We start from the raw sequence: 13729 nt of genomic DNA, 5'->3' as shown, positions 1-13729 counted from the left end.
CAAACGCCCTGGCCGGAACAATGCCGCAGTTAGCCGGCTTTGCCCGCACTTGTCCACATAAATTATGTTTATCGTAACTGCTGGCTCGACTGCTGGCCCCCCGCTCCGACTATACATATGGAACAGCAGTACACCACTATTCACTCTCTACCCCAGCTCCCATCATAGAGTGGGGGAAAGGTGTAAAGAGGTGAGACAAAAGTGAAACAAAAGAGGGGAGAAAATTCAAAAATAAACAGAGTACAAATCCAGTCCCTCCCCCTATTCAATTCCATTCGGCAGCAGTTCCCCTTTCACTCGCTTCTCAAAACGTTTGAAATGAGACCGGCAGACAAGCACCACATGGAGCCAGCGCCAGCAGCCGCCTCTATTATCCTATTCACACAATGTATTAAACTCTCTCTCTCTCTTTCTCTCACTCTGTCTCTCTCTCTCTCTCTCTCTTGCTGCCACACTCGCGCGCACCCTGCTCATACGTCCAGCCTCATTCAATGTCAGCGACGTAGGCGTTGGAAAACTTAACAGTGGGCGGGCCGGGGCGCGGCGTGCGGCATGGGCGCGCGCTGGCTTAGCAATTATGAGTGCTCAGAGAAACACACGGCAAAGGGCTGACGACGGCGGGGGGAGAGGGCGAGCGAGCGAGCGAGAGAGCGAAAGAAATTAGAGGGTGAAGCCAGAGTACAAGAGAAAGAGAGGTAGGGATGGAGGAGGAAGAGAGCGAGAAAGAGATACAGCTAGAGAGTAAACGAGCAAGAGAGAGAGAGAGACGGAGAAAAGTGAGGGAGACTGCGAACCGGGGAACGAACGAGAAAGAAAAGCGAAAGCGCGTGGGGTCAATGCGTTATAGTGACGTATCGTGCCAATAATCCCACTCAGCCGTTGCTCTCCCGTTAGCCTCGGCCGCCCCGCCCCCGCGCGCCACGGCTCGCGAACCCTCCTCCACGGCTGTTCTCTCCGCAGTAGCAGCGCCCCTAGTGGGGATCCTTGCGCCGCTGCAAGCCGCTTTGGCGCGCTACTCCGCGCCACGTCAGGGCTCATAGAACGCGGCCGGGGCCGGGGGCAGGGCACACGACGATAGGAGCCATCAGCCAGGCCGGGCGCCGGGCCGAGCTGAGCGCGGCGAGCAGCCATGCTCTAGTAATGGTTGGCAAATACGGGCGTTCGAGTCGCGCCGTTGGAGCACAGGGGGGCGAGAAGGGGAGCAGCCCCCCCCCCCCCCCCTTCCCCGTCACCCCCTGGGTGCTTTTCCGTCATAAAAGCGCGGGGCCCGTCCTGAGCGAGTACACAACACAGAGCTACTCCCATTCCCAACACAAGAGCCCCCCGGTGGTGATGGTGTCACACGCAACACTGCTGCTTCTTTTACCTTTCACCTCTCTCTTGCTCTTGTGCCATCCGGTGTCATCACTATGATTACATCTACGACCAACTCATTCCCGTCACTGTGAAAAATAATTGTCGTACCGGGTACAGGAAAAATTTCCATGGAAGAAGTCGTACAAGTACAATATAAAATTGTACAATTTACTAGCCCTATGTATCGACTTGGAATCGAATATCGAGCGACAGTGGGGGGTTGTACTACATGTACGACTCGTATGGTAAATGGCAAATTACAAAATATATCGTACATGTGCAAATATATTTTTCACGGTGGTGCACTAAAGAAAAGAAAAATTGCTCAACATATGCTGGACTTAATAGGTCGCTGCACCAAAAGTCAATCATGCATATGATCCACTGCTGAAATAGTGAGAAAATTCATTTAAAAAAAAACACTCTAAAAAGCAACCTTATAATACGATGTTGTGTCATCCCTATAATTTTCATCCCATTCCGTTTCACTAGCTCCGCCTTCTTCTTGTTTGCCACCTTCAACCAACCCCCTCCATTCTCCGGTAGAGAGAATCTCACCCTCTTTCATCCCCTTCCTCGCACCCCCCCCCCCCCCCCCCCCCTCTCTTCCCGCAGGAACAAGCAAATCCGCTACTCAGGCCGTTCCAGGCCTTGCAAATGGCCCGATGGCCCATCCAGCCAGCCCACCGCCCGCCCCGCCCCGCCGTGAAAATGTTGAGATTATTTCCTGATTCTCTGCTGGAGCGGGCGGGGCGGCGGGCGGGGCGGGCTTTTAGCCCGACAGAGCCTCATCAGGAAACGGACCGTAGCAGCGCGGGCGGGGCGGAGTGGGGCGGCTGGAGCTGCTGGAGTGAAAATTATTGACGAAGGTATTAAGAGGAAAAGACGGAGGTGGCGCGGCCGTGCAGGACAGCACCGGGCAGAGCCGACGCGATTGGGGGCAATGGGGGCGAGAAGAACAGAATGGGTTGAGCTGAGGAGGGAGAGAGAGAGAGTGAGTGAGGGGTGCTGGTGAAATTATCCGAGTTTTGGGCGGCCGCGCGGCCCGCGGGACGACAGTTGCAATAAAACGACAGCACAATAACGCAGAAACAAACGCCCTGGCCGGAACAATGCCGCAGTTAGCCGGCTTTGCCCGCACTTGTCCACATAAATTATGTTTATCGTAACTGCTGGCTCGACTGCTGCCCCCCTGCTCCGACTATACCCCTTCTACATGCCGCCTAGCTTCCCCGACCCCTCCTCGCGCCTCTCTCTCTCTCTCTCTCTCTCTCTCTCTCTCTCTCTCCCCCAACCTGCTTGGGCCGCCTATCTCCTGTGCCGGTCCCGCCCAGTAGCACACTACATAATTAGACCGGGAGTAGTATTGTACAAGTGACACAAACACAGAGAGAGGGAGAGAAAGTGGAAGGAGGGGAAGAGAACCAAGAAATCGTTTAGCGTCAACCAGCACAGCTATACTGTTAAACAAAATTCTATAGAATATTTTTTCCCAATTCTTTGTGACAACTTTTTGAGGGTCACATCATACACCTCACAGCAGTAGCCGGGGCGGCTGCTGGGAGCGACAGATCGCGAAGTCAGCACTACCTGTGTAAGCGCACGTGTGGGAGCTGAATTGGGTGAGGAGAGAACGAGAAGGGAGGGGAGAGTAAGGGAGATGGAGCATGGAGGGAGCCAAAGGGAACGAGAGAGAGAGAGAGAGTCGACACACCCCGGTCCAACGCGTTCTCCCCCGCCCAATCACTATCCACATCCTCTACCTCCCTCCTGGCGCCCGGCGCCCCAACATCGGAATCCGATGCACCGACAGGCTGCGCGACAATGTCCCATACCACCCCCACCCCTCCCCCTCCGGCCGTCCTCGTCCCCGCCACCGCCACCAACCCCGTGGTGATCGGAACAGAACGGGGGCAGCGTGGCGCGCGTCGGGCCGTGACGGGGCGTGGCGTGGCGGGGTGCACCATGGCTGCGGAAAGGCCAACGGGTCGCCCCCTCCCCCTTCCTTCTCCCGAGGCATCCCCTGACTGCAGCTGCCTCGACCGGTCCACTCCGGCTCAGGCCCTGCTCCTCCAGCCCTCCGGAGAGAAGAGGAGGAAGCCCTCCCGCCTCCCCGGAGAGGCGGAGAGGAGAGGGGATGCTCACAAGTCTGTCGAACGGAGTGGACAAGGGGTGCGGAGGGGTGGAAGGCCTTCAGCGGCGCCCCCTGGGGGATGTCCCCCCCGGTCTAGCCCCGGCGGCGGCGCGCCGGTCAACGGCGCCGCTGGCCTTGGTCTCGTTCGACAGGGCTAGGGGATGACGCACCACCCGCGCACGGGGGAACGCAGCAGTCAGCTAGCTAAGCCTCACGTAGAGCGCGCGATACTTTTGAAAAGCCCGCGTTAACTAACCGAGATTTGTGTAAAACCCAGGCTCGTTTCCTCCCCGCCGCGGTTGTGTGGTTGTGTATATATTATAAACCTTTCACCCTCCTGTCGCGTCTATCTCTATCCGATCGCCCGACCCCCCCCCCCCTCAACCCCTTCTCCGGACGCGGCCCCGAGCGGGTACTGACGTGACAGGCATCCCCGATCCATCTGGCCGCCCTGCAGCGGGGCGCAATGCTGCGAGAGAGAGAGAGGGAGGGAGAGAGGGAGAGAAAGGGAGAGAGAGAGGGACAGAGATGGAGAAAGCGAGGGAGAGAGACGACGTGACGTCTCTCCCTTCTTTGTCTCTCTCTTTCTCTGTGTCCGCGACTGGGGCGGCTAGCTGAAATCGGCAGCAGATCCTGCAGAGCCAGCAGCAGTCTCTGACGAGTCGCAATTTATTCTTCTTGGTATCCGCCCCCCGTTCCCCGCTCGGCGGAATACAACAAGCTGCAGCCGCAGGCAGAAAGGGGCAATCGCAGCAGCGATAAGAACAACCGGTCGGCGGCAATCAGAGAACAAATTACTACAAAATGACACCGTGGTAGCAAGCAGTATACGTAGCTATGCTATCGTCCGAGAAGTGCAACCATTTTCCTCAGACCCATTCAGCAAAATGACGGAAGCTTGACGCCTGCGAGGAGGAGGGTAGGCCATCCCGCGGAACACGCTTGCATTGCAGGCAGGATGTAGCATACCGTCAGGCGCTAGGCTATACTTGTCGGGTTTGTAGCGACAGACGTACTTTATGGATACGGAGCGAGATTTTTAACCACCGCAACAGCCAGTCAAGCGAACGGTCGAGTCGCCCCACTCTACGTTTCTTACAAAGAACTGCTCTTTGTAACGTACTAAGGATTTGGAACCTTTGGAATACAAACAAATCCTTTGTATTACGAAGGGCTAGGCTTTGTAATACGAAGAGCGTGCGTCTGTTCGCAAACTGGCGCTCTTTCTGATAAATACGTTTGTAATATTGTTGCTCCAGCACGTTACAAACCCAATTCTTCGTAATGTGAAGACCAACTCTGTGTATGGAATTAAGAGTGCCCGCAGAGCGGCTGCCGCCCGCGCTGCACGGGTTAGGCAGTCCGCAGACGCGCTGGCCGGTTGGGTTGCCTACCCGGCGGGAGTCTCGGGACCAAAGAGGGGGCGACGACGGTATGGCAAGTGAGAAGAGAGGAAGATATGTCTCGCGTTCTCGTTCATGGCAGCCATGTCGTTGGAGTCTCGCGACGGAAAAAATACAAAAAGTCCCGCTCCAGACAACCTTTCTTCTCTCTCTCCCTCTTTCGCTGCAACGATACTGGCCTGGACGCGGCTGGACGACTGCGGAAACGCAACATGGGGGCGGCAGCAGCAGCAGCAGAGGGGTACCAGCCCTGATCGCAAGTGGGGCGACACTCGACGTCCCAACTTTTATCCACATTCGTCAGGAAAAGAGTGGACCCCCCACCCTCCGTCTCTTCCCCGTTCCCCGCTTCCTTTCCTTCCTCTCTGACTTTTTCGGCCAAGACGGCGACGGCAAGCTGGCGCGCACTTTGCGACAGCGCACAGCGACACAAAATTTATAGATTATTTATATTTGTCGCAGAGAAGATGAAATCGGAGGAAATGCGCCTCTGTTTTCCGTTTTACGACCCTGGACGCGTACTATACGCGATGATCAAGTGTGTTTACGATATGAGAATATTCATATAAAATGGATGATACTTTAAATTCTATTATTTGGAGAGCGCAACAAAAAGGTTCATTACCGAAATGTTTCCTGACGTTCCAAACGACGGGTTTTACAATACAAAACATCAAGAGGCATCCCAAATCAAATTTCAAAATATTCAGCACACAAAAGAGACCGACCGAGGAACCCACGTCTGCATAATCACAAAGGAAGACTACTCACGCCTCATCCTACTGGTGCGCCGGGCAGCTCAACATGTCTCGCGCCACACGCGTCGCGCCACGCTACGCCACGCTACGCCACGCCGCGCGACGCACTTTCGCGGCCGAATACGTAAACGCTACACGACGCGGGGCGGCCAGAGGGGGTGGGTCTGCTTGCTCTCCACGTCCGTCGGGGCTGGAGCTCGGCGCTCGACTGAGGCTGGCTGGACAGGACGCGCTGGCGCGCCACCCCGGGCCGAGACGGGGTGGGGGTGCGCGCCCCCAACCACCCCTTCCAACCCCCCGCCCCGGCCGTCACCCAGACGATCAGCGCACCACGAGGGGAAATTTTCTCCGCGGATTCCTGTGGAGAAACATCATATACGGTCTGGAGGAAGTCCATTTTTTCGGGGTCCACCACGCAAGGGTATTATTCTTTGCTCTCTTTCTTCTCTTACTCTTTTTTATTTCCGCCCCCGCACCACGCGAGCGCGAGTTTTGGGGTCGGACCTGAGAGGTCGTAAAAGGCAAACGAGGTCAAGTGAGGGACATACACCTTTGTGACTCGTTTATACAGAGAACGTCACTGAAAGGGAGGGGTTGCGCATAGGATTTTTGTAATTTACGAAAAGACAGAAATTCCTCTTTTATGTTGAGCACAGGTTTTGGCAGAGTACACAAAGAATGACAGATCAGAATACGGAGTATTCAGAATTTTACGGTAAACTTTCTGTTGTTTGGGAGGACGCACCTATAGCAACTCCGCCGAGGCAGTTCACATGAACGCCGGGTGGGTAGGCAAAACAACGGACAGGTAAGCAACAACGTTATCAAGACGCGTGGCACCCCGCTGCTTGGCAAAGCAATCGTGTGCCTTGACTTCCAGACCAGGTGGTGTATCCTTCCGCGCCATCTGCGCCGGTCGGTAGGCAACCCATTCACCACTCGAGTGCCTGGGCGTCGCTGAGTACAAGGAGTGGCAGGATAAGAAACGGCGAAGTCCATTTGCATTGGCCTGTTTACTGTACATGTCGTGAGAGTGACAGGGATGTCAGTGGGTTTTCTAGACGACAAAATATTGAAAAAATACTTAAGATTTATTTACAAGCAATACTGTACAATTAAACCTGAGCAAGGAAATTATATATACTATTTACGATGAATATTTACATTTATCCTTTTGTACAAACATGTTTCCTCGCAATTTATGAGGATGAGAGATCCAATGAGGAACCGAACTCAAAGTAGTTGTTTTGTTAAAGCACAATATTAAATGTCACTGCAAAAGTTCTTTAAGAACAGGCGCGCATTTTTTAGAAAAAATCTTGAAATACACAAAAAATATATTCTCTCACGAAAGGCTGATTCTTTAAAATTTAAATCTTAAAGTTTAATAACAGAAAATATCATCAGTAATTTGTTTTGCTTTTTCATTATGTTGTTTCTTGACAGTTGTGTACAAATAAAATCATCAGTCTTGCATTAGTCCTTATTTTATCACATGAAGAGCTATCACAGAATCCCGTGCGAACGGAAGGACAAAGAGGCCTCCAGAAGGAAAACAAAACAGCAAAGCTGTCAATAAATTCTAAAAAGAAAAAGAGACCATCTCGACCTTACGTCCGCACTGCTGCATAGGTAACTACGGAGGCGCAACGCTCAATAAGGTTGAATGCAATTGTATCGCGGTTATCTATAACACTAACTCTTTTTGTCACGATTCAATAAACTGCTGAGTTTTCCATCATCCAGTTTTATTTTTTAATTTATCTACTGCATCCAACTGAGTAAAGAGGGGAGGGGGCATGAGAGCGAGGGTCTAATGCAAGGAAGCGCTACGATTCCCGCGAACGGAAGGGAAGAGTAGACTGGTTGTCTGCCAAAACAAAAACCAAACCTTAAGGAAAACTACTTTATCAAATAAATATTACGAAATGAGCGATTTAAAAACAACAACACTTCAAACATGTTAACAAAAACACGGTGAAAGTGAAAACCGTCTTGGAAACCAACAACACTTAACAATTCTTTGGCAATTTGAAACAACCTCAGTTCTCACACGCCACTCAAGAAAGGTCCTCCCGCAACAAGGTCCCTCAGATGGACAGCGAGGGCCGCTTCTTCCGGTCCTGGGGCCGCTTTCCCGCCGCCTTGCTGAAGATGTTCCCCAGGACCTTGGACACCGAGTTGACGCCGAGCTTGCGCCGGATGGGCAGGGTGCGGAGCAGCTGCAGCGAGCGCGCCTCCCGCAACAGCGACTGGAAGGCGAGCGACGAGCCGGCCCAGTGCTCGGCGGCTGACACCTCGTAGAACTGGCAGCCGAACTGCAACGACAGTTCCTGCCCTGCGTCCACAGCCACCTGCCTACAGCAGAAAAAAAAACACATCTCTTCGTGTTCATTTTTGTCTCATTTTTCAATCTCCTTCGCTTCCATCCGCCGAGATCTTCTTTCAATAAGTTGAGAAGAGTCGCTATCCCCATCTTCAGCCGATTGAGTATAGCAGCAGTATGAGCAGAGCGTGTGGTTATGTTATAGCGAGTTAGGAAATAAGACATTAGCGAGTCACAAGCGAGTGGAGCGGTGCTTCATAAAAGTGTGGTATGCGCCGTTATTAAAGGATTAGATTTGAACGAGAAAAAAATAGTGTGAAGAACCATAAGGAAATAGGTCGCAATTAGTGCAGTAAAGGGGATCAGAGGGAAAAAACAGAGGCGTTTGAATAGCGAGCAAAACTGTAGCAAGCAGCAGTCACAAATGTAGCGGATCGAGTTATTTGTGATAACCATAGCCCAGCAGTAGAGGATCCTAGAAGGGCTTTTCTACCTGCCGAAGAAGACTGGCTCACCTGGAGTGGTCTAAGTCTCGCTTGTTGCCTAGCAGCAGAGTGGTGCAGTAGCCCGGAAGCTTGGCGGCGGCTACCTTCTCAAGGAGGTCTCGGGCGTCGTGGAAGCTCAGCGCGTCGCACACCGAGTACACCACGACAAAGGCCTCCCCCCAGCGCAGGTGCTCGTCCAGGCAGCCCATAGCCTGAAGAGAACAGAAAAGTAAACGTAAATCATATCACTACCAAGACTCAAATCTTACACCTTGAATGCAGTACACAGCTGCAGTCTCAACGTTGAATTTGTTCTCAATACATCTAGTACATTTCAAGAAAAAATGTTTACAATTATTCTCACAGCACTTGGCTAGCCGGAAGAACACCGGAGACACTTCCCCTGCCGTTTCCGGACCGGCCGGCGCCGCGGAGCTGGGCAACTCGATATAGCGACCATCGGCAATCGATACCCCCATGAAGCGGCACAAAGAGATTACATCAAATGTCGCGGTTTCGAATTTGCCTTTTAACCCAACCTTCCTCGTACGGTTTTCAATCATTTCCTCCTCCGGCGTAGCGTGCGCGCGGCTCTCAGAAAGAACAAGAGTGTGAATCCTTGAGGCGTGTGTTCTAATTGCGGCCTCGTCACCCACCGTAAATGTCTCATTAATGAATGAGTGACCAACTTTTGTCTTTACGAGCCCATTTTTCTCCTCCGCCGCCTCCATCTCTGCACCGCGCCCTCGGGTAGTGCCTGGCGCACGGGACCTCTGCGGCAATGGGGCGCGACACGACACGATCGTAAAGAACCTCGTCGCACAATAACATAATTCTCGTACTCACCGCACACTTGGACGTGTCCAAAATCTCCACCTCGGTGGTCACGCTGTCGAACGTGACACAGTGCCGGTACAGGAAATCTGCGCAAATAACATCAAACCAGGGAATTATACATTCCATATACGATGTGTGCGGATGTAACTGACTTATATTTAAAAAAAAAAAAATCTGTCAAAACCGAGGCCAAAACATAATGTGTTATTGCTTGGTGTTGCCTATGAGGGGCCACGGCCACGACACAGCGGCGCTTGTTTGATTCCATAAATGTTAGTTTTATTCATTTATTTTTCCTCTTTTTGGCGGCATGTAAAGCGGCTTATGCTCATATTCTTTCCGACGTTCGTTCATTTGTTCCGAAGCTTGCCCTTGATCGTAAAGTACATGCCGCCACTGTGAGTGTGTGTGTGTGTGTGGCTGTGTGTGTATGTGTTTGAGAGAGAGAGAGAGAGAGAGAGAGAGAGAGAGAGAGAGAGCGAGAGAGAGGCAGGTGCCGTTGCTCCCACCCGGCCCACTTTGAAGCAACACGCCGCAACATTTCCCTACCGAGACTCAAATTCTTTGAGGCCCCTCCTTTTGCCGCCACCGTGTGCGCACAAGCAGCAGCAAGGCTCAATCATAATAAATTTCAACCCTTTCCCCTCGCTCGCCTCCCCCTCAGAACCCCACCCGCGCTTTACCCTACAAACGACCGCGGGATGACAGAAGGTTCTGAACCCCAACAGGGTTTGCACAGCCTGAAACACGGACACACTCACGTGTGCCAAAATTAAACGCAGTTAAGTTAATTGGACGCGGAAAGGTCGTCGTGTTGGGCGGTCGGTGACTAAATTGAAACCACCACCGCTCCCGGGTGTAAACCGGACCGTCCACTCGGCAGCGAACATTGGTGCAATTTTTACTTTATTTCAATAATAAGGAAAAATAAATAGTTCAAGAGATAAGCTGTTTATGTCGTGTTGTCTGCTTTTGTCGTCTAAGTCTTCTCCCGCTCTTCTGCCGCTGCTCCGCGCCCCAGGAAAGGCAGGGAAATTGGTTTCTGCAATCCCCTTGCTCGCGCGACTAGCAGGCGAGCAAACGAACAAACAAACCGAGTCTCTCTTTCTCTCTCCCCCTCACTCCTTTTACCCAATCGTATTGTCACCACGAAGAAGAGCTCCCTCGCCTCAGTTGCGGTCGCTGGTGGGTGACGATTCCACTCCGGGCAGGAGAACGAGGGTAGGGGTGGGGGGAGGGAGAGGGGAGACGCAGGTCGTATCTGTGCCAAATGCATCGCCTCCGCGAGCCTTGATAGCCTGAGCAGCACTGCACACACACAGACACACACACACACACTGCGTTTGGGATTCCGCGCGGACCTATTGCCTCAACCTCGTACGCACGTACGAAACGACACAAACGAACAAACACGCACGCACACATATACACGGACACACACACACACACATTAAACGGGCCTTTAGGGAGCCGGTAAGACGCGCGCGCACCAAGCGCGGATCGTAAACAAGGCAACGAGGAAAATGGGGGAACGACGACTGTGCTCAATAAAGTAAGTGCCGCATCTCTCGATTGAAAATAGCCCTCGGTTACATTACAAAGCGGTGTCACACATGCCGCGGGCCACCCAAATAACACAGTACGCTGGAAGAGAAGAGGGGGTGTGGGAGGAGGCTTTTCAGATGACTATTCAATGCATTGGCCGCGTCACGTAAAAGGAGCATCGTTTGCTAGCTAAAGCTGCCATATCAAAATTAAGGACCGACAGAGAAGTCAGCAGACTGCGAAACAGCGCTTGTCGAATATCTTTGTAAGTACCTTCACATGGGTATTTTTGGTAATCAATGTTCCACCCCTTATTCTTTTTTGGAACAATGATTAGAAATACAACGATTTTTTTAAAAATAAAAATGAGACAAAGGATCAATAACGCTACCACGTCACCCGGCACGCAAACGCGCTGCAGCAATAGCAACGCGCGCGAAAATACATACATACATGCATACACACATGCACAAGTTATCAACGGGAGGAACCCCAGTAGTAGCCTCGCTGTTTGCGCCAGGAAGTGCCGGGCCGCACTTCGCGCAGCGTTGCGCAATATGTTGAACAAATTGAACAGCGACAATGTCGTCGTCGTCGGGTGTGGCGCCGGCCTGCAGGCCTAGCCTCATTGGGAACCACGCCATCCTATGTAATGCGATACCGAGGGGATACATAAAAAGGCTGAAATAAAAGGGACGGACGTGATAGTGCGCGCGCGCGCGCGTGTGTGTGTGCGTAGGTATGTGTGTGTACATGTGTGTGTGTGTTGTTATATCACGCTTTGCTGCGCCGAGTGTTCATCGAAACAATTTTTTATTTTAAAAAGCCGCGCGAGCGTTCCGACACATAGCCTAGTCTGCGCGTTGCAAGAATCGAATACGCCACTACACCTACTAGAAGTTGCCGATTGACCAGTCCTGCATTTCTGACAGGTAACCATTTGTCGATTATTTCCGAGTAAGATACTTTTAGCAATTTTCCTGCAGCGTATGAGCAATTAAAACACAATAAATGAGGACACGGTCGCAAAAAAAAACAAAAAAAAACAAAAAAAAAACAGTAGGCCTAACAGGATGAGCACTGCAAACTGAAGCGCGTCTTATGATGCCAAAATAGTTGCGTTCTCTGAATAACGCTCTGAAGATTAACCCCAACTAGTTTACAATGAGAGTGTTCCAAATGACGTTTCTCTCCGAGTCTCTCTCAATACTCTTCATTTTAAAAATTGAAGTCTTTCTTCCTGAACCTTCTAGATTCTAAATATTAAAGGGATTTTATCTCTTTATGAAGGAATTTTGTTCTAAGAATTTTAAAAAGTTCTCTCTCTGTCCCTCTCCCAGTTACATGATCCCCACGGCAGATAGCCCGTGGGCGCGGCGTGCGCAGTCGTGTGCGCGGTGGCATTGGTGTAACAAGAGTCACACCAGCGTATCGACTGCTCGGCCGTGTCATCCATTGGTCTGTGTCACGGGGCGCGCCGCCCCCACGCTGCGGGGGCCCAGCCCGGCACGCTGGAGGCCATACCGCACGTGCCTGAGGTGGGCTTCGCTTTCAGTATCACTCTCACTCACTGCTCGCTCAGCCTCCTCGCGCCGGTCTGGTCCAGCGGGGGGTCACACTGCCTCTCAGGATGCAGCATCCAGATCAAGCGGGATTGCTTGTGTCCTGCAGCACCTCGCATTCAAAATTGGAAAGGCTAAACATTTCTGATAACTAACACTGAACAATTTTCACCGACACTGAATTTTCATTAATGGAACATGTCAGGAATTTAAAAACAAAGTCCGCACTTTCGCCTTTACCGTAACATTTCTCAACACGCAAGTTCACTGCCTCCTCTATTCTTCATCCACTTTAAAAGCGTAAGAAAGAACTGTTGTTTTTTTTTGGTTACTTTTCGCCAGAAAGAGAAGAGCTGTTCACAAAATTAACTGAAAAATAACTATTTCAAGGGGGCAGTGTATATAAATTGCATTGGATAAAGGGGCGGTGGTGGCGCGGCCGCTGTGTCTCCGCGGCGCTGGACCGGATGAATAATGGATGCTGTTATCACGCGTGGGGTCAGGAGCGGCGGGAGCGGCGCGTCCCGTCAGGCCTACACTTGGGCTAGGTCAGGAGCAGCGCTCCGCGGAGCCCCGCCACCAGCCACTCCGCGGGCTGACGCGGCACGACTGACGCTATCGCAGCCCGGGATCGTGGAAATGGAAATTCCTGCTCCGCAAGTTCGATGCTGCTGCTTCTGCCGCAGCCACCGCGGAGCTGCCGGGCAAGAGAGCACGCCTGACGTGTCACGACCAAACGCGCGGGTTCGAACGACCGTCACAGCAAAGGGAAGGACCGAAATTTGCAAGTTTTATGCGAGGCTACGGCCTCTAGTGCTGCGCCGCGACTGCGGCTTTATGTTTCTTTCGCGAACTGCACAAAGCGCCCAATTTTAAGAGTCGATTTCCACGATACACTCCTTTTCTAAAATGTATTTCATCAAAGATTTAAAAATGAAAACCAATTTCTTTTTAGAAGGGTAGATATACTGACAATTTGCGTAAAGTACGACACTTTGATGCTTACCTGTACTCGAGCTGTACTCGCCGATGTACCTCTTGGTCAGGTAGCGCACAGTCACGGCTGCAACACAGAAACAACAAAAACAAGCATAAGAAACTTATTGCAACGCGCACAAAAATGAGCACTGTTACCACGCGGATTATTTATGACTATTGGAATAAATATTCGCGCGCCACACTTCGTATCCATACTAGAGAGAGTTGCGCCACTCAAAGTCACGCCCGCCCCCGACGAGCTTTGGCCTTGCATGTATATCCATTTCGCGTAACCGTTTCTCTCTTACGCCACCCTCTTTTGCATCTCTGCTTCCGCCCTCCCCC

At 51.9% G+C, this 13729-nt stretch overlaps 1 protein-coding gene across 2 annotated transcripts in view; it reads right to left on the bottom strand.

Annotated features, from left to right (window-relative positions):
- Nucleotides 1-13729, bottom strand: part of LOC113216682 (ras-related and estrogen-regulated growth inhibitor-like) — a 64646-nt gene that overhangs the window by 9710 nt on the left and 41207 nt on the right. The window contains exons 3-6 of one of the 2 annotated variants that reach the window (XM_026436478.2): nt 13413-13469; nt 9309-9385; nt 8493-8674; nt 6724-8009 (exon numbers count right to left, since the gene is read on the bottom strand). In XM_026436478.2, coding sequence (XP_026292263.1) covers nt 7742-8009; nt 8493-8674; nt 9309-9385; nt 13413-13469 — 584 coding nt within the window. In that variant the 3' untranslated portion in view covers nt 6724-7741. Of the gene's footprint in view, nt 1-6723; nt 8010-8492; nt 8675-9308; nt 9386-13412; nt 13470-13729 lie in introns of those variants that run through there. The other variant, XM_052267588.1, reaches the window with a different exon arrangement.

This window comes from Frankliniella occidentalis, unplaced genomic scaffold (assembly GCF_000697945.3).
Source record: "Frankliniella occidentalis isolate FOCC.00 unplaced genomic scaffold, Focc_3.1 Scaffold54, whole genome shotgun sequence".
NCBI classification, from domain to species: domain Eukaryota; kingdom Metazoa; phylum Arthropoda; class Insecta; order Thysanoptera; family Thripidae; genus Frankliniella; species Frankliniella occidentalis.
Note: the sequence above shows the minus strand (reverse complement) of the source record. Positions and strands in the feature narration are given on the sequence as shown.